The following is a 26610-nucleotide window of genomic DNA, read 5'->3' on the forward strand; positions in this document are numbered from 1 at the left end:
TCGAAATTAAATAGGATGGACGAATTCGATAAACACAACGAACGCGCGCTCCTACCTCTCTCGTACAGAAAATTAACTATCCTCCTACTTAACCGAACGTCCACATTCTTCTGAGTAATTTATAACGAATTGGTACATGTTGGAAGCTGCGTGTACATGTTGTGAACCTAACGTGAGGTTTATTACTGTGTAATGCAGGAGTTCTCGACTTATGGGTCGTGACACTCACTGGGTTCCAAGATAGGTCGCTCAAATCCGCTTACAGCCAGAGATTCTTGAGCTGTGGGTCACGATCCAAATTTAATTTAGGGGCTTCCGATACGGGTAGGGTTGCCAGGTTCGCAAACTGAGAAAGGAGGACGCCTTCGCATGCACCCTTAGCAACGTCAATCACCTCAATTTTCCCAATAGATGGCGCCGCTATTCCAACCAATATAAAGCCTTCAGCAACATTAATTTTTCCCAACTCTAAAACACAACCGCTAAAAAAAGCAAAAACAGAAAAAAAAATTCTGGGAATTTCGACGGCTTTTGGTGAATGCGTTGTGCGGAAAAAACACAAAAACACACAATGAATATGTTTCAAAGTAGAGAGAAAAAAAGTTTCCCCCAAAAAAAGAAAGGAAACTGAAAAAGAGGACAGAAAGGCAAATTTTCCAAAACGTAGGAGGACGCTTAAAACGTCATCAAAAAAGAGGACGGTTGGAAACTCTTACTAGGGCTTGTTAACCTTTTTCGGCCCATGTGACTGTTTGTTTTTCGAAATTAGTGAAACCAGTGACCCAATAAGTGCATTTATAACAGAATGGTAAAATGGAGTCTTATACAACTCATCTAGGAAGCCCCTTGAGAGTCAAGTTTTGCCCGTGACCCGTAGCTGAAGAATCTCGAGACTGTAAGTGGATTTGTGCGACCCATATCTAGGGTCACCAACCATCCACCTTTTGATGTCATTTCAATCGTCTTTCTGTGTTTCGGAAAATTCGTCCTTTTGTCCTCCTTTTCAGGTTTTCGGAATCGTCAGGGGAATTTTTTTTCACTCTGAAAAAACATATATAAACTTATATAGCATACCGGGGGAGGGGGGGACCCCCCTTCCACCATTTTTTGGCGGCCAACCCCCTTTCCTCTTCTCAACATATCTTGTTTAATTCGTCCCACATCATCAGAGTGCTATGAAAAGTGACGTGTGAAAGCAACACAAATTTTACAATAAACAAGTAACAAAAAAACAAATGTGATTCATTAAGTACCCCCAGAAAACTTGCCCATGGGGGTCCCCAGACTCCAATTCGCTGAATTTTAGTGGGGCCCAGATTGGATTTATCTCGGGCTACCGATGTGTTGCAAATTTTACAATGTGAAACTCCCCAGACTCGAACCCTGTTGGACCACGGAAAATTTTCACTGGCATTCATTTTACCAACAAATAAATACCAGGGCCCCCAATAAAGGACCCGGGACCCAATTCGCAGAATTTTAGCGGGGTCCCCAGACGGGATTTATCTCGGGCTTCCATTGTTGCAAATTTTGCAATCTAAAAAAAAAAAACAACAAAAAAACGCTATTCATCCAGGGCCCCCAAAATGAAACTTGTTACTTTCCACATGGGCCCCGCCCCTTACCTGAAATTTGTCGGCCATCCCCCCGCCCGTGAGGGTTATGAAAAATTTTCATTTCTATTCATTTTTCCAACGAATAAAATCCAAAGCCTCCAACCATTTACCCGGAATCCAATTTGCATACTTTTAGTGGGCGCCCCAGGCTGGCTTTATCTCTGGCTACCGATGTTGCAAATTTTACAATGCAAAAAAAAATGAGATTCATCCAGGACCCCGAAATGAAACCTGTCAACTTCTTCATGGAGGCCCCTACATGGAGGCTTGTCGGACATCCCCCCCGTAAGGGCCATGGAAAATTTTCAATTCCCAATTGCAACCCAATTCACAGATTTTTATAAGCCCTAGACTGGATATATCTTGGGCTTCTTCGATTGCAAATTTTTCAATGTTAGGCAATGTTGAGCAAAATTTCAGGTAAATTTAAATAGTTTATCGACGATTTATCATATTTGCCAATACGAGCTGGGGATTACAAATAATCACCGGTAAGTATAACAAAGAATGGAACTTTGGCAGTATAACAAATAATGTGGCGCTTCGACCAAAGTTAGAGGCGCACCAGGGCCAGGGGCGGCTCGAAATCACCCGGGTGTGAAGCCTCATATGCCATCTCTGAAGGCGATCCTGGCGGGAAGCTGGCAGAGCTCCAGCCTAGCGGAACCTCCATATAAACCAGATTTTTTCCAATAGGAAACCACACACACACACACACACACACACACACACACACACACACACACACACACACACACACACACACCATTGTTTAGCATGCCATACGTCCTGTTTTTTGCATTTGGGTCCGGCATTATTTTATCGTCCTTAATAGTGCCAGATAACTTCATCCTCAAAACAGCACTTATTAATGACCACACAATTTTATTTCAAAGGTGTGAGATAGATGGCTTTTTCTCAGCCCGAGATATCAAGGAAACAGTTATTTTCCGGATATTTTTGCTGAGGTGAACTCGGAAAGAAAAGTCATAACGTCTCCGCCGAACCGGAAAATAACCGTTTTCTTGATATCTTGGACTGAAAAAAGCCATCTATATCTCCCTCTAAACCGTCCCACCCAAGGGGCCATTTCCTGAAGTTGAGGCTACCTCTACTTCAGCGCCTCACGTCACAGTGCGTGAAATAAGGAAGGCGGGGTCATGTCTCCAGTGGTGTAGATGGTTGCTTTCCCGGTATGCAAGGGGGACTGGGTTCGAGTCCCGGCGGAGACGTGATGACTTTTCTTTCCGAGTTCGCTTCAGCAAAAATATCCGGAAAATAACTGTTTCCTTTATTTCAAAGGTGTTTTTGACTCTCCAGGGACCGGACTAAGCCGAATTTTTCCTTTGCCTTCATTTGACCGTTCTGGAAAAACACTACTACTAAATCAGACATAACACTTCGTCCATATTCCTCTCCGGAACTTCTAACGAAATGTTACATGTTGGAATGTGTGTGTGCACGTGTAGTGAACCTTCCGCGAAGTTTTTGAAAAGAAGAAATACTAGAAGTGAGGGAACCAGAATTCACATTTGTATTTGTCTCGTGATAGGGTGCGGCTCTTAGACCGGGTGACCCATTGCGGCCGCACAACAGGTGCACCGCTCGACAGGGGTGCTAAATCCGAAGTGAGTGGGTGAAAAAAAGTTTCAATGACGTGAAAAAAATAAAATAATTTTTGAGTCCGATTTGGAGGGGCGCCAAGTCAGATGAAAGCACGAAAAGAAAGGGTTTTGTTAAGAATTTTTAGGTTAAGTTCAAAGGGAGGGCAAGGTTTCCACGAGGGTAGGGCTGACAGGGTACCTGCCTGGGGGCCCCAGGACTATTCTCATTTTTCCACCTTACAAATTAACTGTAGATGGGGTCCATGAAAAATCTGGTTTGAAGGCCCTAGGGGCCCTCAAGTTTTCTCAACATCTCCGTTATCAAGGTGTAGTTCAAAAGATTGATGCCGTGTGAAATTTTTAAAAAAAAATTGAAATCTAACCACGTCTACGCTGCCACCCCTTACAAACTACTATTTAACCGCAAATGCACCTCATGCACATTCCTCTTCGGAATTTCCAACGAATCGGCACATTCCGGAATGCGTGTTCCGATTGAATGTGTGGCCCTAACATATCTATGTTGCAGAATTGCGCTTGTTTCGTGTTCATGCTGCCACCTGTCTTCCATTTTCTGAAGTAAAGATGGAAATGCTTGAATTTTCATGTTATGTCAGTATCGTGTTGTAGGTCTGCCTGTTCTCTGCGGAGAGACTTTTTAAATGGGCAACCGGTTCGCATTCACGCCTCGAAGCTGGAAAAACTGCTGGAAAACTGCCACCCGGGTGCACCGCAAACCTTGCACATTCGCTTAAGCCGCCCCTGACCAGCTGCATAGCTGGTAAGGGGCGACCAGAACCAACCCATCTACTATATCATAGTAGATGTTTGTGAAGTAGAACTGTCATAATCTGCAAAAAGTAATACGTCGCTGCTACAGTTGTCAAGCTTAGTTAATGTTACCTTCTTTTTGTCGGCGATTACGTGTAATATCCACGCGTAGCGTCATCGGTAAACATGATAATTCATACATGCACCGTATCATTATATCGGGATACGATCGTGAAATTTGTTATCATTATATCGGGGTACGACTGTATTCATCACGCATACTATAGACTTTCACGAATTACACCAGAGTATTATGCATAATCACAGATGAAGGCGATAAATTTAAAAAAAATTATCAAATTCACCAACGCGCTTGGTTATTATGCGTAATCACTGGAAAAGATGTTTTCAGTATTTATCAAATTTACCAACGACACTTGGGAATTATGCATATTCACCGGTATAAAAGTGATAATTTATCAAACTTTCCAAGACGATCGATAGGTGTACATAATAATTGATTTTTCACATTTACCGTAACATACACTTATTTTGCATAATAACAACTGTGTGAAAAGGGGGTGGGCCAAGAAGGCCCTGCACAGAAAATTGTCGTGATTCTAAAAAGAAGCTGTTAATGAGGAAAAAATTGATTTCAAGCAGAAATAATGAACAACACAATGGCTTTTATTAATAGTGAAAATCTGAAGGGAAAAAATTTACATAAAACTCGACCCGATAATGAACCAATTTTCTCTCATGAGAATCGCAATCTCATTATGAATAAAAAGAGGGAAAAATACAATAACGGCTGCAATTACAATCTATAAAAGCAAACGATCTCATCAGGCGCCTTCAACACCTTTTACTGGTGAGCACTGCGGTGCTCATTTCGAAGCACTAGAGAATGCTCGATGTTTGAGTGGGCCTAATTTTGTGCCCTGTCGTGAGGTCCAATTCGATCCCCTCCCCCACCCAAATTCTTCTAAATTTTACGTTGTGTCTGACAAAGTTTGAACGTTCGGTGTTTTTTAAAGTTACTTTGTGGGTGCTCTTTTTTTTTTCTGGAGGGCATGCACGGTGCTCGCGACTCAGAAAACGGTTGAAGATTTCCGATTTAAATGTTCGCGTGATAGGTTCTTTAAAACCGTAGACCGCCCGGGGGTTACCCCCTTGCATCTAAGGCCCTTGGGAAGTACCAACACCGGCTTTGGTAGTCTACCGAAGCTGGTATTGGTTAAGCCAAGGGTGCTTAAACTTTAGGACAGTGCGGGCCACTTCATTAGTTTGAAAACTCGTCGCTGGCCACATCATTGGTTTGAGAATTCGTCACGGGCCTCTTAATTAAGTGATTTGGAACAGCGCCGCAGGTTACTTAAATAATCTGCTGGTGTGCCGCGGGACGCTTGAGCGATTTTTAAATATGTTGCGGGCCACTTCAGTGATCTGGAACTATGCCGCAGGTCACACAAGCAATCTATAAATGCGCCACGGGTCGCTCAAGTGCTTCGGAACTATGCCGCAGGCCACCAAGTGATCTGTAAATATCCTGCGGACCATTTAAGTGATCTGTAAACACGCCACTGTCGCTTAATTGCTCTGGAATTTTGCTGCAGTGATATATCTATGCCCTAGGCCACATAAGCTATCCGAAACTGTGCCGCGGACAACTTAAGTGCCATGTGAATATACCGAATCCACTCAAATCGTTGGCTAGAAATATTCCGATGTTAGCCGGGTTTGGGACTGGTCTAATTTGGTCATTCAAATGATCTAAGAATGCACCGCAGGTCACTTAAGTGATCTGAAAATACGCAAGGGGTCACTTGAGTGATCTGAAGATGTGCAGCGGGCCCCTTGTGATCTGAAGATGTGCAGCGGGCCACTTGAGTGATCTGAAGACGTGCAGCGGGCCACTTGTGATCTGAAGATGTGCAGCGAGCCACTTGAGTGATCTGAAGACGTGCCACGAATCGTTTGAATAATCTGCAAATGTATCACAAGTCACTTAAATACTGTGCTACTGTTCCGCGGTGATTTGTGAATATGCTGCCAGATCACTCAAGTGCTCTGGAACTGGTGGTCTCTAAATATGCACGGTGAGTGATCTTGAGTGACCTTGAAATGTGCTTCGAGCCAATTAAATGATCTGGGAATATGTCACGGGTCACTCCAGTGATGTGGAACTGCATCGCGGGTCACGTAAGTGATCTGGAAACGTGAAGCTTAGTTCACATTTATTAAAATTAAAGTTGAGGTCGCGGGCCCCATCAGATGACTGCAAAGGCCGAATTTGGCCCGCGTGCCATAGGTTGAGCATGCGTGGGTTTCTTTCTCTTCCCATCCAACCACAACTTGAGACGCATCCACACACAGATTCGTGGCGGGAACGGGGGGGGGGGAGAGACATCACCTCCAAGAACCAGAAATATTAAGTGTAATATTACTACAATAGAATATAATGGATCTGTCCCGTAAAATAAGGGACGCATATTCACTGTGCCTCAGGGGTGCGCAACCTCCAGCCCGCGAAAGTCGTTCCGGTTGGAAAGTATCAAACACACACACACAACACGATCTATTGCCAATACATAGGCTCACCATATTTCTTTCATAAAATTACGGGACACCGTCAAAAAAGTTGTCAAGGCAAGTAAAAGTTGGCAGTTACAGCCGAAAAAAATTTCCTAAAGGGGGGGCTACCCAACTAGCTTTAAACAATAAAATGCACTTGACCATACGTCCCGCTTTGGCCGGAAGAAACCATTCCGTGTTTTTTGACTCAGCAGTGTCCTCGATTACTCCTCCCTCATTGCAGCTCTCACTCTGATGAGCCATCATATTTTCTTTCCTTTATGGGGTTGAATTTTTTAAATTATCTCAAATCTGAACCTTGATATAACGTCAAAATACCTACTCTAAGGTTCCCTGGGCAGAGGTTCCCGGAGTGAGAAGGGCTCTCTAGGCCAGGGGCTTTAACCTTTCAAACGCGGCGGGCTAAATTGAAACTTCCCACGAAAGCCTCGGGCCACCAACTCATGTAATTCAGTGACATCTTAATAAAAGGGGGCCAATGTAGCCCCGCACTAAAAAGAGACATAAATAATTGAAGACTTGCATTCATTCTGAAATTATTTCTTTCATTATCATTTCCGATTAATTCTTGAATAATTTTTTTCATTAATTTCTGAAGAGGTTTTTGATTAAATGAATAAATTCTGAGATAAATTTTGATCTGAAATCACTTTAAATGATTATTTAATTATTTATTGCGATAATTCTGAGAAATTATTTTCTTTCTCAACGTATTTTGAAATCATTTCTTTCAATAATTATGCGATTATTCTTTTACTGATTGTGAAATAATTTCTAACGCAGAAATTACGAAATTTATTTATTAATTTACGAATTCTCTCATCGATTTACAAGTTATTTTATCACCAATTCTGAAATTATTTGTCTCTAAAATTATTTCTTTTAGTTATTCTGAGTTTTTATAAACTAGTTTCGGAATTATTTCTTTTATTGATTAATGTGATCATCACGTATTCCCAAGAGATCTTTACGATCTGTCCAGGGAGTAGTGTGTTAGTATCGGACATCCATGCCCGAACCGGGATTCGAACCCAGACCTGCACAGTCAGAAGTTAGCTCCCTAATCACTGAACTGCCTGGTGACTACTCTTGTTCTATAAAAAAAAATATAATTCTATATAATTAATTATAGAATTAATCGGTTTTCAACCATTTTCCGAAAATTGTCAGCGGGCCACGACAAGAAGCACCGAGGGCTGTGCGTTGAAGACCCCTGTCGTTCGGAGTCGGCAATAAATTGTAGGTCCCGATCTTATTAGCCCTCGTGTGCAGAAAATGACCGTGGTGCGACAAAAATGATCGAACGCGAAAAGTTTAGAAATGTCTTTTTAAAGCCATGACTTTTCCTCTTAGGATCCCCCCCCCTTTTTTTAACGTGGCCCCGAAGAATTTTTCATAAAGTGGCCTATCACCCGGGTCACTAGACCCGCCTACCCTTCCCCAAATTGCAGCCTTAGTACAGTCATAACACGGCTATCTTTCGCCTACCAGGGATCATTACAGAATAGGACATACATGCTCAACCCATGGCCCGAGGAGTGATTTAATGCGGCCCGCGACAAATAATGAAACCACTCAAGTGGTCCATGAAAGATTATCGAATCATTTAAAAGGCCCGTTTCACATTTCCAGATTACTTCATTGGCTGGTGGCGCATTTCCAGATCATCTAATGTGCCAACGGCATATCCAGATCACTAACTTAAGCAGCTCGTGGGACACTTTCAGGTAACCTGAGTAACTCGCGGCACAATTTCAGATCATCTGAGAGGATCTTGGCACATTTTCAGATAACTGAAATGGCTCGCGACACGTTCCCAAACCAACGAAGTGGCCCGCACTCCCCTTAGACGAGGATAAGCATACTCAACTTTTATGGGAGTGTGGGCACTTTAACGGTCTTGAAACGTGTCACAGTCTATTCAAGTGCTCTGGAACTGTGCCGCGGGTCACCAAGTGACCTGCGAATGTGCCGTGGATCACTGAAGTCATGCAGAAATGTGCTGTGGGGTGCTTGAGTGTTCTGGAATTGTACTGCGGGTAACTTAAATGCTCTGGAACTGTGCAAAATGTCACTTAAGTGATCTCTAAATGCGCCGTGGGCCACTTGAGTGAAGTTATCTGTATTATGGGCAGTGGTTATTTACAGGAGGGCTTAGCGGGCAATAGCCGAGGGTGGCAAGTTCAAAAGGGCGGCAAATTTGAGGAATGAGTGGCCAAGAAAATTAGTAGAATGGGAAAAAGGCGGCGAAATTTGTATAACCCTCGATGAATCCGCCTCTGCCCAGACAGTAAAGGACTAGGTCAGTGAGTGACCAAAAGAGTGATCTAGTGAGTTCACAAGTACGTGAGTGAGCAAAAGAGTGATATAGTAAGTTTGCAAGCACATGAGTGAGCAAAAGAGTGATATAGTAAGTTTGCAAGCACATGAGTGAGCAAAAGAGTGATATAGTAAGTTTGCAAGCACATGAGTGAGCAAAAGAGTGACTTAGAGCGCGAGCAAGTAGGTTAATGGCCAAACGAGTGACTATAGAGCGAAGGACTAGTTCAGTGAGTGACCTACAGCGTGTGCAAGTATGTGAGTGAGCAAGCACGCGAGTGAGCAAAAGGGCGACCTATAGAACGTGAGCAAGAGTGCGAATGACCAGACGAGTGACCAACAGAGCGGAGGACCAGGTCATGGAGTGACCTTAAAGCGTGTATGTAAGTGACCAAAACAGCGTGTAAGCATGTGAGTGACTAAAAGCGTGATTTTAGAGAGACAGTGTACTTGTAGGGATGGGGGGGGGGAAAGAGGCCAAGAGGGTTTTAGCACAGGGTGGCGAATTCGAGGAAAGAGTACTCAATAAAATCAGGAATTTACGTCTAGAACAGAAGAAAGGCGGAAAATTCGTGTGACTGTGCCGCAGGTCACTCAAGTGATCTGTAAATGTGCCGCCGAGTTCATTTTTAGAAAATTAAGTCTGATGTCGCGCGCCACTAGGGTCCGGGTTGAGCATATTGCGTATGGACTATAGGACCTACAGAGCCGAATTCTGAAAACAAAGACTACCACTACAAAGATCCTGTTTGTTGCTCATCCAGCCCACAACGTACGGCAGTGAGACTTCAACAAGAGGATCGACGTGTCGATACATAATATAGATAGATATATGCCTATATAAACGCCATTTCTAGCATCTAAAGTCTCAGACAAAGTCGTTAAAAGTCTATTTTTGGTCCACTTTTTATTCAAATATTCGTATCCTTTCCGAATCTCGCAGTAGTCCCGTATCAGCTAAAATCCAGTAATATACATTCAAAAGTGCAGAATATATGAATATATATATATCAAGCTCTAATATATATATAAATACTTTGATCGTGTCGATAATAATAGATTTACTTCCAGCTATAGTTAGCAGCTTGAATAGATAAAAAGTCGACATTTCGATAAAATTCCCCTCACGTAATTAAGAATCTTGGTATGTATAATAATATTGTGTATAATATATATTGCCTATAAATATTATTTTCGCAATATCTATCAAAATAATACTAGTGTGGTCCTCGGTGGATTAATTTAATCCGATATATTATATATAACTTTTTTAAAGAGAAGTTTCTTTCTTTCTGAGAAGATTCTCTCTCTCTCCTCCTTTTCACCAACTTCGAGTTGTTTTCTGGCGCCATCTCTATATAAAATTGAACAAAACTCCATCAATAGAGTTTCTTATCTTTTCATTCCTGGATGATGTTGTATCCGGGTTCACAGGCTCTGTAAATAGTGCAAGACGTAGTGCAGAACCAAGTCGTAGCAATACTTGTATTCAGTCTGAAAGAAAGATGCGAATATATCAAGCAAAACTTTTTTAAAATAGAGATAAATGAATGCTTAATTTTTTTTCTTAGGGGCTATTCAAGTGTTACGTGAGCAGATTTTCAGCCATTTTTGACCCCCTTCCCCCCCCCGTCAGCAAAATTTCGTCAGCGGCTTAGAATATTCCATATCTTCAAAAAGGGGTGGTTAATGACGTAAGCAACCTTCAAACCACCTCCCCCCTTGTCAGCAAATCCGAAATCCCCCCCCCCCCCCCGATGCTGACGTAATACTTGAATGACCCCTTATACGGTTTTTGGCCGAATATTTAGTAAAACATCCAGATGGCGTTTTTTTTCTTCCAAGAACGGAAACCTTCACTTAGGGTAGGGTGGCCAGCTTCGAAAATTGAAAAAGGAGGACGTCTGCGCGCACACCCTTGATGACGTCATTTTTCTCAATTTGCGTGTAATTATGTGTAATCCCCAGCTCGTAATGTAAATGTCGTCAATAAATTATTTACATTTACCGGAAATTTTGCTCAAATTTCAGCCTAGAATGACGGAGTCCATCAGCGATGTTGCTTATGTTTAAAAATGTTGTTAAACGTGAAGAAAATAAGCACTTATTCTGAAATTATTCAATTTTATGCATATGTCTGCATTAATACCATGCCCCCCCCCCCACAAGGGTGGGGCTGATGATTCTCATCTTTTTTTGTTTCTTTCACGCTATAAATTCACTGCAGAGAGGCCCACGAAAAGTCTGGTCTAGGGGGCCAAAAAAGGTCCCAGCCTAGGGGCCCTGTTCCACGATGTGGCAGTGTCGTCTTAACGCATGGGCCCCACCCGGGCACGTCCCTGGGGCCTCAAGAGAAGAGGGGCCTCACAAAAAATGAGATCCGGTTGAGATTTACCAAGTAGGGCCACCGAAAAACCACTTGGCCCAGGGTGCCTATGATACTCTTAAGACGGCTCTGGGATGTGGGGGCCATGATTAATTCTAAAAAAGGTCGAATTTGCAAATGCATATGCATGTATACATTTGAGTATAATCCTGACTCTAGTTAAATACAAATACAACGCCACAACAGGCAAAATGCCCAACGAGGTGGCTGATAAAAAGATCCCCATAACAAATATGGTTGTCATATGTTTCAAAAATACAGCAACCCAATTAAAAATGCAATTAACACAAATTATAAACAATATATACACATGATAAAATATTATACAATGCCCATAAAAAATACTTATGGTTGTCTTATTCTAAGAATGGATAGCTTTTTGATTTACCCCAACATTTTTATCGTATTTCTTTTTAAACGTGTCAATTGTGTTACAATTTACTACTTCCAGGGGTAAGCTATTCCATTTATTAACAACCCTATTAGAGAAAAATTCCCTACGACACCATAGCGTCGCATTGTCCCTCACCAATCGATACTGGTGTCCCCTTGTAACAGCAGTCGATTGGCGGTGTACTGAAAGTTCATGGTCCATCCTATCCATCCCATTGAAAATTTTGAACACTTCGGTCATATCTCCTCGACACCCGCGTTCATCCAATGTAAACATACTCAAAAAATGAAGTCCCCCTTCAACCAAGTCAATGTCCCTCTGTAGGTATGGTGTCCAAAACCTTACAGCATACTCCAGTCCAGAACGAACTAAGCCTCGAAAAAGCGGAAGAATGACTTTAGGAGAATGCGAAGAGACTAGAATGAATGGTTAATTTTTTTTCCCTTCAGAAATTCAGACCATGCGATCAGAATTCATGTCAATGAAGAGATAGATATGTTTTTCAGAGTGAAAAAAAAATTTGAATGATTCCGGAAACTTGAACAGTAGGACAAAGGAATGAGTTTTCTAAACCGTAGGAGGACGCTTGGAATGACACCAAAAAGGAGGACGGATGGTAACTCTATCTTAAGGGAAAATAAGGCATTTGCTATAATTGCACCAGGGAGTGGGCCAACCTTTTTTCAAGCCGTGCCACAATCAATATTATTTTCGATGCACATGCCATGCGTCCCGTTTTACGGGACACGAGCATCCTCTCCAAAAAATTCTGCGAAGTATTCGCATAAGAAGTTCGGCTGATCTCTTTTTTTTTGTGAAAATTTTCAGTTTGTCACTCTTTTCAGTCTTTTTTTTTTTTATTATTGGGGCATAAATTTGATTGTCGCACTGCAGATTGTGTATGTACGTACATCGGTAGAAGTTCATTTTACCTATACTATATTACGCATAGACACCGGAATCTGAGGACTCGGGTGCTTCCCTCCCCTACCTCAATACACTTACTAACCGAAACGGCGACACAGTCCATATTCCGAAGAATTTCTAACCGAACCTTAATACACTTTGTAAGAGGGCTTAAAATGAGAGGGTTCGCTCGAAATTATGGATATATACAATGTAATTGTATTATACAAATTCATGTCTCTCATGCGGACGACCCTGAATCTCGTACACATGGGACGTCCAACAACTATGCCGAAAAATGAAAAACCGAAAGCAAAACGTATTGAATAGAAAATCATCACATAATTATCATTTTAAGAGTGCCTACCATACAAAATAGGGTTATAGGTTTGGCAGCCAACGCCATCATTCATGAGAAAAAGATTGTTTTTCAAAGTTGGAGAGAAATTCTTTCCGATTGAAAAATGAAATGGAATTTCTTTAACTTTTGAAAAGTGTTCACGTGATGCTACTGATACCATGGCACGGGTTGGCCACCCGTGAATTGCACACACACGTGATTTTGGAACCTCAAATGTAAAGAAAATACTGTGTTTCCCCAAAAATATGACCTGACTAAAAAAAAAAAGAAAAGCACTATCATGATTTTTTACAATGCTCGTAATATAGGGGTCTTCAACGTATGGCCCAAAGAGCTTTTTGCCGTGGACCGCCGACCACTTTCAGACAGTGGTTAAAACCATTGAAGACAGACTTAATATGGAAAAAGATGAAAAGTTGATTACACCCGCTGGCCAGTGAGGGATAGAATACAAGGCCCAAACAGTTTTCTTTGGAGGAAATTTGACTCGAATATGGCAAATCTACCAACTGAATTCACAGAGGCTCAGAAAAATGTCTTCATGAAAAAATAATTAATGAAAAAGGAGTAATCTCGAAAGTAACGAAAGAAATTTCGCAATTACTGAAAGAAATGATTTCACAGAATTTTGGAAATTATTATTTTGTGAATGAATTCCGTGAAATTATTTCGTATTTTTATAAAACTTTCAACAATTATTATGAAACTTTCTGATTAATTTCAATTAGGAAGTTCAGAATAATTTCAGAATCACTGAAAGAAACAAGAAAACAAGAAGCACAAACTGTGAAACAAATATTTTCAGAGTTAGTCAAAGAATTAATTTCGGAATTAGCGATAATGATTATTTCATGATTGAAGGAAAAAAAATAAAAAAAATATCAAGATTTATTGGAAGAAATTTTCAAAACTGTGAATGAAAGTAACATTCTTTCGGAATTACTGAATTTCAGGAACAAATAATTACAGTAAAACATTGTAAATGATTTCAGGATTCCCCCCTCGAAGCAGGGCTCTGGTAAACTGACGAAGAAAGAATGATGTTCTGCTGCGCCTGTAGACTTTTCATATTTGTAAGACTGGCATGAGACTATGCTCGATTGGTGACAAATCTGGGGATAGAGCCGGCCAGGGAAGGGTGGTAATGTGGTGGAGGCAGTCTTGTGACATCCTTGCTGTGTGTGGCCTAGCATTGTCTTGTTGAAAAATGGCTCCTGGGAACCCTGCCATGAGTGGCAACACATGTGGCTGAAGGATGTTATGGACGTACCGCTGGGCTGTCATTGTGCCATGGATCAATATTAGGGGTGACCGTGTATCGTAAGCAATGGCACCCCATACCATGACACCAGCTGTGGGAGCGGTGTGTCGCTGTAAGCGAAGGCAGGATTGAAGCGTTCACCACGGGGCCTCCACACACGAACACGATTGTCATTACTGCTCAAGTTGAATCTCGATTCGTCGCTGAAGACGACCTGGTTCCATTCCGTTGCAGTCCAATCCCGTCGTGCTCGACACCACTCCAAACGGAGGCGTTGGTGGGTGGGTGTCATTGGCAGCACACGTAATGGGCGCCGTCCTTCAGCCAGGCGCCTTGCGATGGTTCGGGAAGACACAGGGGCCCGTAGTGAAGCTGCTGCCTGTGTCTGGATAGCGGCCAATGAGGCAGTTGGCTCTATGCGTGCGTTTCGGATGATGTGACGGTCTTCTCGACGATTGGTCTGTCGAGGGCGTCCTGAACCTGGTCGCCGTGTAAATGACGTCTCTTCTGTCCACTGGTCCCAACACTTCCTCACAGTAAAATCAGAACGGCCTAGTTGACGAGCTACTCGCCGAGCTGACCACCCAGCTTCTATCATCCCGATGATTCTTCCCCTATCGAACTCTGACAACTGCTCATATGGTCTTCGACGGCGGCGTAACGGCATGTCTACCTCAGCATTTCCTTTGCAAACGATTAAATACACGCCAGCAAGCTCTGCTTACCTGTTTTATACTCCAAGGAGAACGAAGTTCAACGCCCTCTAGTGGCATTACGCAATACGCAATCACGCTGCATTTCTAATCATTTGCATATCTGCCCGACATGTACCTTCAGGCCAACTTTCGTTTCGATCCCACAATTATTTCTTGGTGCGCAAATTTTTATGGCAATGAGTGTATATAAATGACATTTAACACGTGGAATTTACATTTTTATACCTTTAGTATGGAAGACGGGGAGGGAAAGAGGTGCAGATATATTTGTTTGGAAGGTAGAATCCCCCTTCATAAGGAGCATAGGTATCAAGGCGCTTCCTGGGACACTGTCCGAGTTCACTTCAATTCGGACTAAAATTTTTCGGCCCCAGACTTGTCCGAACTCGCATCTGCGCCGTGCCTAGTAACACTGTGTATGCCGATGCACCGTTGGAATTTTCTAACCAGTCTCTGCTGACCTTAAAATAAGTACATTATAGCACTCGTCCTAGGTATTTTCTTAATGAGATCGGCATACAACAGGTGGTATTTTTTCGGCCCGAAATATATTGAGAAATTAAATTTTCTGGATGTTATGCCGAAAATATATAATATTTGGAAAGAAAACTGATTTGTCTCCTCCGGGAATCGAACCTGGGTCTCCTTGCATACCGGGCAAGGTTTACCGACGAAAACCGAAACCGACGATAACCGAAGTCAACGAAAACCGAGGAATCACTGTAATTTTTAAAAAAAAATATTATTCGTCCTATTCTGACGCATGCTGCCACAGTGTGGGGCTCATGCTAGTCTTACAAATATGAAAAGTCTACACGCGCAGCAGAACATCATTCTTCGTCAGTTTACCAGAGCCCCCTGCTATGTAAGAGGGAGAAACATCCGTATAGATCTTGACCTACCACTAATCTTGGATTATTATACCCAAGGAGCTTGCAAATACTCATTTTGATAGGCTACGGTCTTCTGAACACTCGCATCTCAGAGAAATTGTCTATTATCACCATAGAATCCCATAGTACACCTTAGGCCAATGCACATGCTGACCGTGGATTGGGTGATGAATTGATGCGATTTTCCGAACATAATCTATTGTGTGTATAAATATAATTAATTTGTGAAAAAAATATTTCTCGCTTATTGATGTGATTACTCTTTTTCTTTCTCGTCTATTATATTATTTCTAGCTTGCAAGTATTTTCTCCTTTATTTTGCAATGTAGCAATATAGTTCTATACATACATTTTTTTTCCTGATTATTTTTATTAACAAACAATGTATCAATTTCATATAATTTTTATTTGATATCGCACATGTTGTGATCACAATTCAGAAGCAGTTATATCTGTTTTTTTTCGCAATTAATCGCATTTATTCATGTTTCTCTGATGATTTGCTATTACAAATACAACGCCACAACAGACAAATTGCCCAACGAGGTGGCTGACTTAAGAACATCATGGATCCCCGAGCCATTTTTTGGAGGCCCTACCTACTACTACTACACCCCCCCCCGGAACCCCCCAACGAATCGGTACATGCGGGAATGTGCGTGTACGTGTAGTGAAACCTGACGTGAAGTTTTGTTGTTTCTCTGTAATGTTTGTTATGTGTAGTGCTGCCATCTGCCACAAGTTTTTCTAACTATGAGTGAAGTGTTATGATTGAATGATTTATCGTTGTAGGACTGTTGCTCTCTGTGGCGAGACTTTTTAACGGGGAGATCGGCTCGCATTTGCGCCTTGAAGTTGGGAACCACAGAAAGCCAACTTCAACCGACCACAAGTGTTATTTTCTGGAGGTGGGTGGGTTTGAACTAATGTACCCTGAACTGTTCCCATCTGTAACTCCCTGTCTTACCAACCCACCATAACAGTACTCAACAGCACTATTGCATCGTCTTATTTTTGTATATCGGGGCTTTTACCGTAACAGTGTATACGACGTAATATATAGCTCGCAAATAGTATCCTCTCCTTATTTTTGCAATGTCAGCAATATGGTTATTTTTAGTATTCTTGATTAATATTATTATTATTTTATTTTTCTGATGAACAAATAATGCATCGAATGCACGTGATGTTACAATTGATGTAATTACAATACAGAAATGGTGTGTACAGTCTTCATTATAACTATTTCCCTGACGTTCTTGATTATAGTTATATGACTCATGCCGGTTCTGCAGTATCTGTACTGCCGACTGAACTTGTTTACACAAAAATTTTGGCATGGACTCACCTTGTATTGATTTAAATATCTCTGATTGGTGTCTCTCGATTGCGTAAAATTTTATACTTTTTGAGTTTTTTGGGTAGCATACCATCATTTGGATAGCTACTTCCTCCTCACCTTATGACTTTTTCCCTACTAGTTCGAAAGTGTTGTCTTGTGTTTTATCTCGATGAGCACTCATTTTGCAAAGATTTGTTAAACAATACTCTTCTGGCTCTTTTAATTCTCTACACATGCATACACTACACAACTTCAACATATGCACAAACTTATCTTTTTTCCTTCACATACCACCCCTGGTGATCTGTAAGTCGCCAGACAGCCTGCAAAGGCTGGGCGGCGACGAAAATGTTCAATTCCGGTCTGGTCTGGTTTCTCGAAGAAGACGTTCTCAAAATTTTGAAAAACGTAGACAAGAAATGCATAAAATTTCTTTAAAGTATTGTGAAAAACACGTTTGTAAAGACAAATCTAATGAATTAACTCTGAAACACGGATTTCCTCACATCTTTATTCGTTATCACAACCCATGGTTCTCTTACGAGTTGAATGGTGTCACTATCCCGGATGCAACTAGGGTCACCGATTTGGGAAGTCTCATTGACGAGCGGCTTAGGTTTTCTGAACATTGTTCAGCGGTGGTCAAAAAAGCGAATAGAATGCTTGGTCCCATTTTCAAAAAAGTCTCTTCGCGTTCTCCTAAAGTCATTTTTCCGCTTTTTCGAGGCTTAGTTCGTCCTGGACTGGAGTATGCTGTAAGGTTTTGGAGACCATACCTACAGAGGGACATAGACTTGGTTGAAGGGGTGCAGAGAAGAGCTACGCGTATCCTTATTGCCACACAGGGCTTGAGTTATGAAGAGAGACATCATTTTTTGAATATGTTTACATTGGATGAACGCAGGTGTCGAGGAGATATGATCGAAGTATTCAAAATTTTCAATGGGATGGATAGGATGGACCATGAACTTTTAGTACACCGCCAATCGACTGCTTTTACAAGGGGACACCAGTATTGATTGGTGAGGGACAATGCAAGGTTATGGTGTCGCAGGGAATTTTTCTCCAATAGGGTTGTTAATAAATGGAATAGCTTACCCCCGGAGGTAGTAAATTGTAACACAATTGACACGTTTAAAAAGAAATACGATAAACATGTTGGGGTAAATCGAGAAGCTCGATCCATTCTTAGAATAAGACAGCCATAAGTATTCTTTATGGGCATTGCATAATATTTTATCATGTGTATATATCGTTTATAATTTTTGTTAATTGCATTTTTAATTGGGTTGCTGTATTTTTGAAATATATGACATCCGTATTATTATGGGCATCTTTTTATCAGCCACCTCGTTGGGCGTTTTGCCTGTTGTGGCATTGTATTTGTATTTTAATAAATCACAAGACTTTTGCTGCCATCTGTTTGTTAAAAAATAAAACCGCAAACAACTACTGTTGGAGCATGCAAACTTTGCCAAAGACAATATAAAAGTGTTTAGTTCTGTGGTGAAAGAATAGATAGTGGAAAGAATATAGGTGACAGAAGAGAATTAACAGCACACGTTCTATTTTTTTTTAAATTTGGAAATTTTAGGGCACGAAATTCCAACCGAAGGAATTACTTCTTGCAATGGTTCTCAAACTTTTGCCATCTGTGGCTCCCTTGCCATAGTCATGGTTCATCTACGGCTTCCAGGAAATGTTCAATAGATATTTGGCATTCATAAAAGAACGACTTTGAAGCACGAACGGGCATAAACATCAATATCTCCAGCAAAGCGCAGATCCAGGGCGTCTTGGGGGGGGGGGGCGGCGATTTATTCTGTAGGTTCGTTGGATCGTCTTGTATTTTACTCCATACTGAAGATAAAACGGCAATTCCATAAAAACGGCGATTCCATAAATGAGGAAAGAAAACTGCGATTCCATAAATGAGGAGAGAAAACAGCGAATCCATAATAAATGAGGAGAGAAGTGTGATTACATAATGGAGAAGAGAAAGCGGGATCATCAATCACCCCCCCCCCCCCAGATCCGCGCCTGATCTCCAGCTCCTTTTCTTAACGATTATTTTGAAGTTAAGACTTGAGGTATGTGTACCTAACGCCGTAATATACGCTCCTATGTGTTGGCTTAAGTGGGGGTGGGGGGGGGGGAAGAGAAAAGAAAATTTCTGAAGAGGAGGGAGGTAGAAGGAAAAGTTTGGGAAACTCTGGACTTGCCGAGCAGCTTGGACCTTCGTCGCAGGGAGCCCTAATTCAGCCTTTGCCCAGGACCCCCTTCATGTCAGAGTTGGGCTCTGTTTGTGGTTCGATGGATAGATCTGGTGGAGTCCTGGGATAACAAGTTGGGAATAACGAGGAATGCGAGCAGATCTCCCTGTTAAAAGGTCTTGCAACAGGCCTACGATGGTACAAATATCAAACTATTACACTTCACTCACAATTTTTTAAATACTGATGATGGCACTAAAAAATTAGACGCACACACAGCACTAGATACACACTCAGACTATTTTTTTATTACACACACACTTTGTTCCAGACTCTGCCTCGAAGCTGGGCTGGCAGAGATCTCGGCAACGGAACAAGTCCAGTGGCAGAGTCCTGGCGTTCATTCAGTTTCGCGAAAAAATGTCAAAAGAATCGTCTTACCATGTTTTCGATGAGTTGCGGCCGATGTCTCCGGACAGTTTTGACAGCTTGGAAGACGTCTACCTCTCCGTGCTGTATGACTTGCTCGATGGCGACACACGCAGCGCAGTACACGCCAACTCTGCCACGGCCGTTCCTGAAGATGAAAACAGGGGATAGTTCATGAAAGGAGCTCTGTACTCTATAAAATGAACTCGGTAGAGCCTTCTGAAATGTGAGACCCGCAACTTACGTGGACGTGACGAGAACAGGTCCATAAGTCGATCTCTGTCGCCACCTCTCGACCATATTCATCAATTCCACGACCGCGTTTGTCGACGTCGGGACTTTGTGGCCCAACGGCCAGCAAGTCAGCTGGAACAGTTGAGTCGTCTTGGGCTCCGCTTTGACACCCGCCATCAACTCGGTCAACGAGACGACCTACAGATACACATAGACACGTGGGAACATGAGAAGAGGTCTGGGGTAGATATCGAGATGAGGTATATGACCCCCCTGTGTTCTAGACAATTAGTTTACCTTTTTGAGGATCTTGAATATCCAGGTCTTGATGTTCGGGTAATGGCTGTAAGACACCAGCTCGACCGTGAACACTGGCCCGTACTTCTTCCTCTTCTCGCGTTCCGTCGGCCAGAATGGCGGGAAAGTCTGTCAAAAATAGATGAAAACGATCAATCAGTATTCCGGTTATCGAAATCAAGTAACCATTAAACACTAGAAAGTCAGAATGCTCGCTTTTTTGAACTTTGATCCCACTCTTACTACATTTTTAATTTTTGAAATTTGACAATTTCGCCACTGCGTGATTTTCCTAATTTCTCGGAACGAATCATTTTGAGCTAAAAAAATACTTTTACCTGGAACAGGAGTTCTTAACCTTTTTTCATCCGCGACCCAAAATCAACAAGATCAGCTTTGCGACCCATTCAACTGTTTGTTCTTCAAAACCCGTGAAACCAGTGATGCAGCAAGTACATTTATAACAGACTACAAGTGGATTGATACAGAAAAAAATTCGGAAGTCCCTGCGAATCAAATTTGGGTCATGGCCAAGAATCCCTGGCTGTAAGTGGATTTTCCTCCCATCTCGGATGTCTTTGCGAATGAAGTTATCAAGTTTGGGTTATGACCCATATCTGAAAAACCCTTATTGGCGTAAGTGGCGTACGCCTCGTTTGGGGAAGCCCCTATGAATCACGTTTTGGTCGTGACCCGACCCATCTCGGAAGCCTCTGCGACCCAAGTTTGGGTTGCGACCCATACGTTAAGAATCCCTGTCCTAGAATAACCTAGTAGTTATTTTGACTGCAGTTTGAAATTTCATTGCTTAACCAGATTTTAAACGGGAATCCGGAAATTTCGCTAAAAAAATAGGACACCAAGTGCCCTTGAGTGTGAAGCCAAGGAAGAGAATCACATTTTATTTTCGATCATGCATTTTGCGGCCGCAGGCCCAGTTCGTTATGTTGAAGGGTGGAATAAGTGCGGGAGTAAAAGGTACCTTGGATCTGTGGAATCATGTATTTTTAACTGACAAAACCATAGTTTTGATTGATAAAAATACGTTCAAAATTCATATAGCATTGAAAAAATTCACGCATAATACAACTGGCAAAATGACGGCAGAGTTGTTTGCTTCCAAATTCGGAAGACAGATGACAGCACTTCTTGAAATACATAAACAGAGACAGACGTAAATCGTGGAAACAAACTTCACGTTAGATACACGGCACATACCGACATGCACTAATTCGTTTTTATTTAATTCCTCAGAGGAATGTTTACGAAATGGGTGTACGATTTAGCAGTACCAAGTAGCCCAGGCCCCTGAACAAATCTCGTTTCATTCGATATCAAAATCGTTTTTTCCCCATACTACAAAATCTTGCGGGCGGGCGGGCGGGCATCAGAGATCAAAGCCAAGAGGCCGTTCTACGGAAAAGGGTGGACATGGGCGCAGATTCAATCGTTATTCCTTTCTGCAACAACGAATTCATCTCATGTACTCCGATGGAGTTGTTCGATTCAGACAGACATGTGTTGACGACAACATGGAATAACTCACAAGAAAAATTGTTAAAAGTGTCATCCTCAAAAAATTATGGAAAAAATCATAAGTGCATTTTCATTTCATTCCGAAACCTATATTAAAACAAAAAAATTGGCGGCGGAATGCAGTTATTAGAGCCGTAAAAACTTATTAAAACTGGTAACAGTTGGCTACTCATCGCCTCTCGCTCATCGCGGTGATACTTATAAAAAAAACATTTTTTTCACTTTCTTTTCCTTTCTTTCCCCCAGCTCTTCTCTGTTCTAGAAACTTAGTTACTTCTATTTTTTATTTCTTTGTCGGTGCCGCGCCTGATAATGTGTTGTTTGAATGACGTCACTCTAACACTCTAAGGCTGCGGAGTTTCCGAATTGATGTTTGGCCTCTATTGGCGTTCAAAATATTAATATTTAATTTTTGTGTCATCAATAACAATTCCGCAGTATCTTTTTAGAATTTTGTGTATATTTAAATGAGTAGAATCAGAAGTGATTTTTGCCAAAGCTTGTTGAATACATCGCTTGGGACCCTTTCCTTGACAGTCACATCCGATATCCCAGGCAGGTAATCCATCCTAGCATCGTTCCTTAAGGTCGAAACACACTATACTGACGTGACGAGATTATTACGTACATAGATCGAGCAATCTCCACGAACAACGACAGTTTAGAGGGCGAATGGGTGGTCGTGGATGAGGTAGAGGGGGATAGTGATAGGGGTTTAATCATCGGCGATTCTATGGTTAGGGAACTTGGGAACCGAGTGTGTAGGGATTTTCGGGGTTTCGAGCGCTGTTGTCTTCCTGGGGGGAAGATTGGCAACGTTCGAGACGTTTTTCATCGTCGAAAGTTGCCCTTGCGGGTGATTCTGTGGGTGGGAACAAATCAGGTAGGAGCGAATATTAGTGAGTCTCTGTCAGAGTACTGGGATTTACTATCATCCGCTAGGGAGGGGGGAGGGTTCAGATGTGGCAGTGATTCCAGTGCTGCCAAGGGGTAGTAGGGGGTATAGGAATAGGATCCACCAATTCAATATAGGCCTGAAGGACATTTGCTCCTCACTTGGGGTCACGTTCTTGGAGCTTCCCGCATTTACCGATAGGTGGCTTCGTTCGGATGGGATCCATCTAAATAAGAGGGGTGTCTGGGAGGTTTACGATAGTCTTAGGTCAGGTTTTTTACTCCCAGACCACGTAGTCGGGAATGCGGGTTAGTTAATGATAATCACAACAGTACTGACGGGGAATCACCCACCTCTGACTTGGATGACTTCTCGATTGACACTAAACCACCGGGCAAATTAAAATGTGTGTTAATAAATGCCAGGAGCTTGGGTAATAAGAAAGATTTTTAGAAACTATGATAGTTGTGGAGGACCTGGATCTTATAGCCATTACAGAATCTTGGGCAAACGATGGGGATGCATCTTCCTTACACATCTCAGGATACGATACTTTTTTGAGAAATCGATCTAATAGGAAAGGCGGTGGAGTGTTGATATAAGTGAAATCCTGTTTGAAGGCTAGAGAGTGTAACGTGCAGAGAAGTGGTATTGAAACCATATGAAACCAAACTGGAGAACAAAAGACGTCATAAACTTATTGTTGGGGTTTGTTACAATCCACCGAATAGGGATTCAAACTACATCGCCAAATTGCATGATGAAATTTCCTACATGTGTAAGAGGAAGAGGGTTCTCATACTAGGAGATTTCAGTTACCCATCTATTGATTGGGAGAACCTTTCATCTTGAAATCTGTATGAAAGAGACTTTCTTAAGTTGGCGCTCGAAATTTTTTTGTATCAGCATGTATCAGAAGCCACTAGGGGTACTGCTATTTTGGATTTAGTTCTTACTAGTTCTGAGGATCTTGTTGAACATGTTTCGGTGGCGGAAGAGTTTTCTTCTAGTGATCATCGTATCGTCAGATTTCACTGTAACTTTTCCTCGGGTAAGGTTGATAACAAAAGACTGGTTCCTTGTTTTCGGAGAACTAACTTTGATCTTTTGAGAGGAAGGTTAGCGGAAGTTTTCAAAGACCAGTTGAAATCAGTTGGGGTGGTAAGTCAATGGGAAGAATTCAGTACGAAGCTGTGCTCTGTTTTGCACGACGTCATACCCTTTGTTCGAAAAAAGCGTGTTTGTACATCACACCCTCTATTGTTCACGGATAGCGTGCGTAACCTTTATCTTGAAAAGAAAAGAGCATTCAGAGAGTATAAAAGTGGACGAGGTGACCTATGACTGTTTACTGATAGAAGAAGACTGTTGAACAAACCGATAAAGGATAGTAAAAAGGAAGTTGAATCTAGGTTGGCAAATAACATTGGCTCTGACCCAAAATCATTTTTTCGATATGTCAATAATGGATGTAAGGGGACAGTTGGCGCCCCCTCTCGATAGGAGGCTCTAGGGTAGAGAGCAATGTAGGCATGTGTAGTGCTTTCAATGACTTTTTCGCGTCGGTTTTTAATGGAGATAATGATATTCGATGTACGGTTGCATGGGGTAATAAAACCCTCAACGATATTCAAGTAGAAGACGGGAAGGTCCTACATCTTCTAAGAAATGTATGTGCAAGCAAATCACCAGGACCAGATGATATCTATACCAGGGTCCTCAGGGAATGTGCTAACGAATTGTTGGGGCCAGTCGCACAGATATACAGGAGTAGTGTTACTGAGGGTATCGTCCCAAGAGATTGGAAACTTGTTACGATATTTAAGAAGAGTAGTAGAAAAGCGGTGTCAAATTATCATCCAGTGAGTTTGACGAGCTCCCTCTCGAAAATTTTGGAAATTATCATCAAAAGGCAGTTTGTGAAGTGGATAGACGAGAATAATGTATTGTCGGATAATCAGCATGGGTTCAGGAAGGGAAGTCATGTGTAACTAACCACCTTTGCTTCTATGATCACGTGACTAAGGCTTTGGGTAAGAGCAAAAATGTAGACGTTGTTTACCTTGATTTCCAGAAGGCATTCGATCGGGTCCAACATGGCAAACTCTTGAAACGTTTACACGAGATTGGAATTGGGGGCAACTTGCTGAATTGGATAGAATCGTGGTTAAGAGATAGGTCGCAACGAGTTATGGCGAACGGGGAATTCTCTGGTTGGACAGACGTCACAAGTGGAGTTCCTCAGGGAAGTGTCCTTGGCCCCATACTTTTTTCACTTTTTATCGATAAACTCGATCAGGGTATCGATGGGATTACTAGCAAATTCGCAGATGATGTGAAGCTAATGGAGGTAATCGGGAATGAAAGCGATAGGGAGTTGCTCCAGACCAACTCAAACAGGATTGCAGCATGGGCAAATGAATGGAGCATGACGTTTAGCGTTGATAAGTGCATGGTCGCTCATTTTGGTTCGAACAACCCACGGTTCTCTTACGAGTTGAAAGGTGTCACTATCCCGGATTCAACTAGGGTCACCGATTTGGGAATTCTTATTGATGAGCGACTTAGGTTATCTGAACATTGTACAGCGGTAGTCAAAAAATCGAATAGAATGCTTGGTCTCATTTTCAAAAAGGTCTCTTCGCGTTCTCCTAAAGTCATTCTTCCGATTTTTTGATGCTTAGATTTTTTAGGCAATTCCAATTCCTGGACTGGAGTATGCTGTAAGGTTTTGGAGACCATACCTACAGAGGGCATAGAATTGGTTGAAGGGGTGCAGAGAAGAGCTACGCGTGTCCTTGTTGGCACACAGGGCTTGAGTTATGAAGAGAGACTTCATTTTTTGAATATGTTTACATTGGATGAACGCAGGTGTCGAGGAGATATGATCGAAGTGTTCAAAATTTTCAATGGGATGGATAGGATGGACCATGAACTTTATGCACACCGCCAATCGACTGCTTTTACAAGGGGACACCAGTATCGATTGGTGAGGGACAATGCAAGGTTATGATGTCGCAGGGAATTTTTCTCCAATAGGGTTGTTAATAAATGGAATAGCTTACCCCCGGAGGTAGTAAATTGTAACACAATTGACACATTTAAAAAGAAATACGATAAACATGTTGGGGTAAATCGAGAAGCTATTCATACTTAGAATATGACAACCATAAGTATTCTTTATGGGCATTGTATAATATTTTATCATGTATATATTGTTTATAATTTGTGTTAATTGCATTTTTAATTGGGTTGCTGTATTTTTGAAATATATGACATCCATATTTTTATGGGCATCTTTTTATCAGCCACCTCGTTGGGCATTTTGCCTGTTGTGGCGTTGTATTTGTATTTGTATCACCACCAGACCAACCGCGACCCCCGATCTGTTCCCCTATGGGATATAAGCTGGTTCGTCTCAAGAGACGTAGGCCACGGTGGAAAAATTCAACGACATCCAAGACCGGCAAACCGTCCGCACCAGGCCAGGCAGCCACAAGCCAATCAGCAGCAGGACTTCTCCCACAATTTCTTTCCCCCCATACACACACACTCACACTTCCCCCACTTATTTTGCATAAAATGACTTGTTTTATATATGTTACCGCTAAAGCTCGAAAGCCGTTAATATATCCCATAGGGTTCACATTACCTAGCTAATCTGCAGATTAACTGATTTGATACCTAGATAATCTGTAGAATAACTGATTTCTGCACTTTAGCGGTAACATATATACACATATAAGCATATAGATAACAATGCAATTATGAAAAAGATACAAAAGAATTGCGAATGATACATGAAAACTCTGCCCACCGCTGTTCTTGTCCGGCGCACCAGA

The 26610-nt window shown here is 41.9% G+C and overlaps 1 protein-coding gene across 1 annotated transcript in view; it reads right to left on the reverse strand.

Moving 5' to 3' along the window:
* Positions 1-4657: 4657 nt before the first annotated feature.
* LOC149065423 (receptor-type tyrosine-protein phosphatase kappa-like) overlaps positions 4658-26610 on the reverse strand; it is a 158903-nt gene continuing 136950 nt past the window's right edge. Inside the window, exons 13-16 of the mRNA XM_089254171.1 lie at positions 20338-20466; positions 20051-20238; positions 19819-19954; positions 4658-10399 (exon numbers count right to left, since the gene is read on the reverse strand). Of these exons, the coding sequence (XP_089110297.1) occupies positions 10334-10399; positions 19819-19954; positions 20051-20238; positions 20338-20466 (519 nt within the window). The 3' untranslated portion in view covers positions 4658-10333. The remainder of the gene's footprint in view (positions 10400-19818; positions 19955-20050; positions 20239-20337; positions 20467-26610) is intronic.

Source organism: Pholcus phalangioides, unplaced genomic scaffold (assembly GCF_987345545.1).
Source record: "Pholcus phalangioides strain wild (caught in Gottingen) unplaced genomic scaffold, Ppha-v1.0 ptg000040l_1, whole genome shotgun sequence".
NCBI classification, from domain to species: domain Eukaryota; kingdom Metazoa; phylum Arthropoda; class Arachnida; order Araneae; family Pholcidae; genus Pholcus; species Pholcus phalangioides.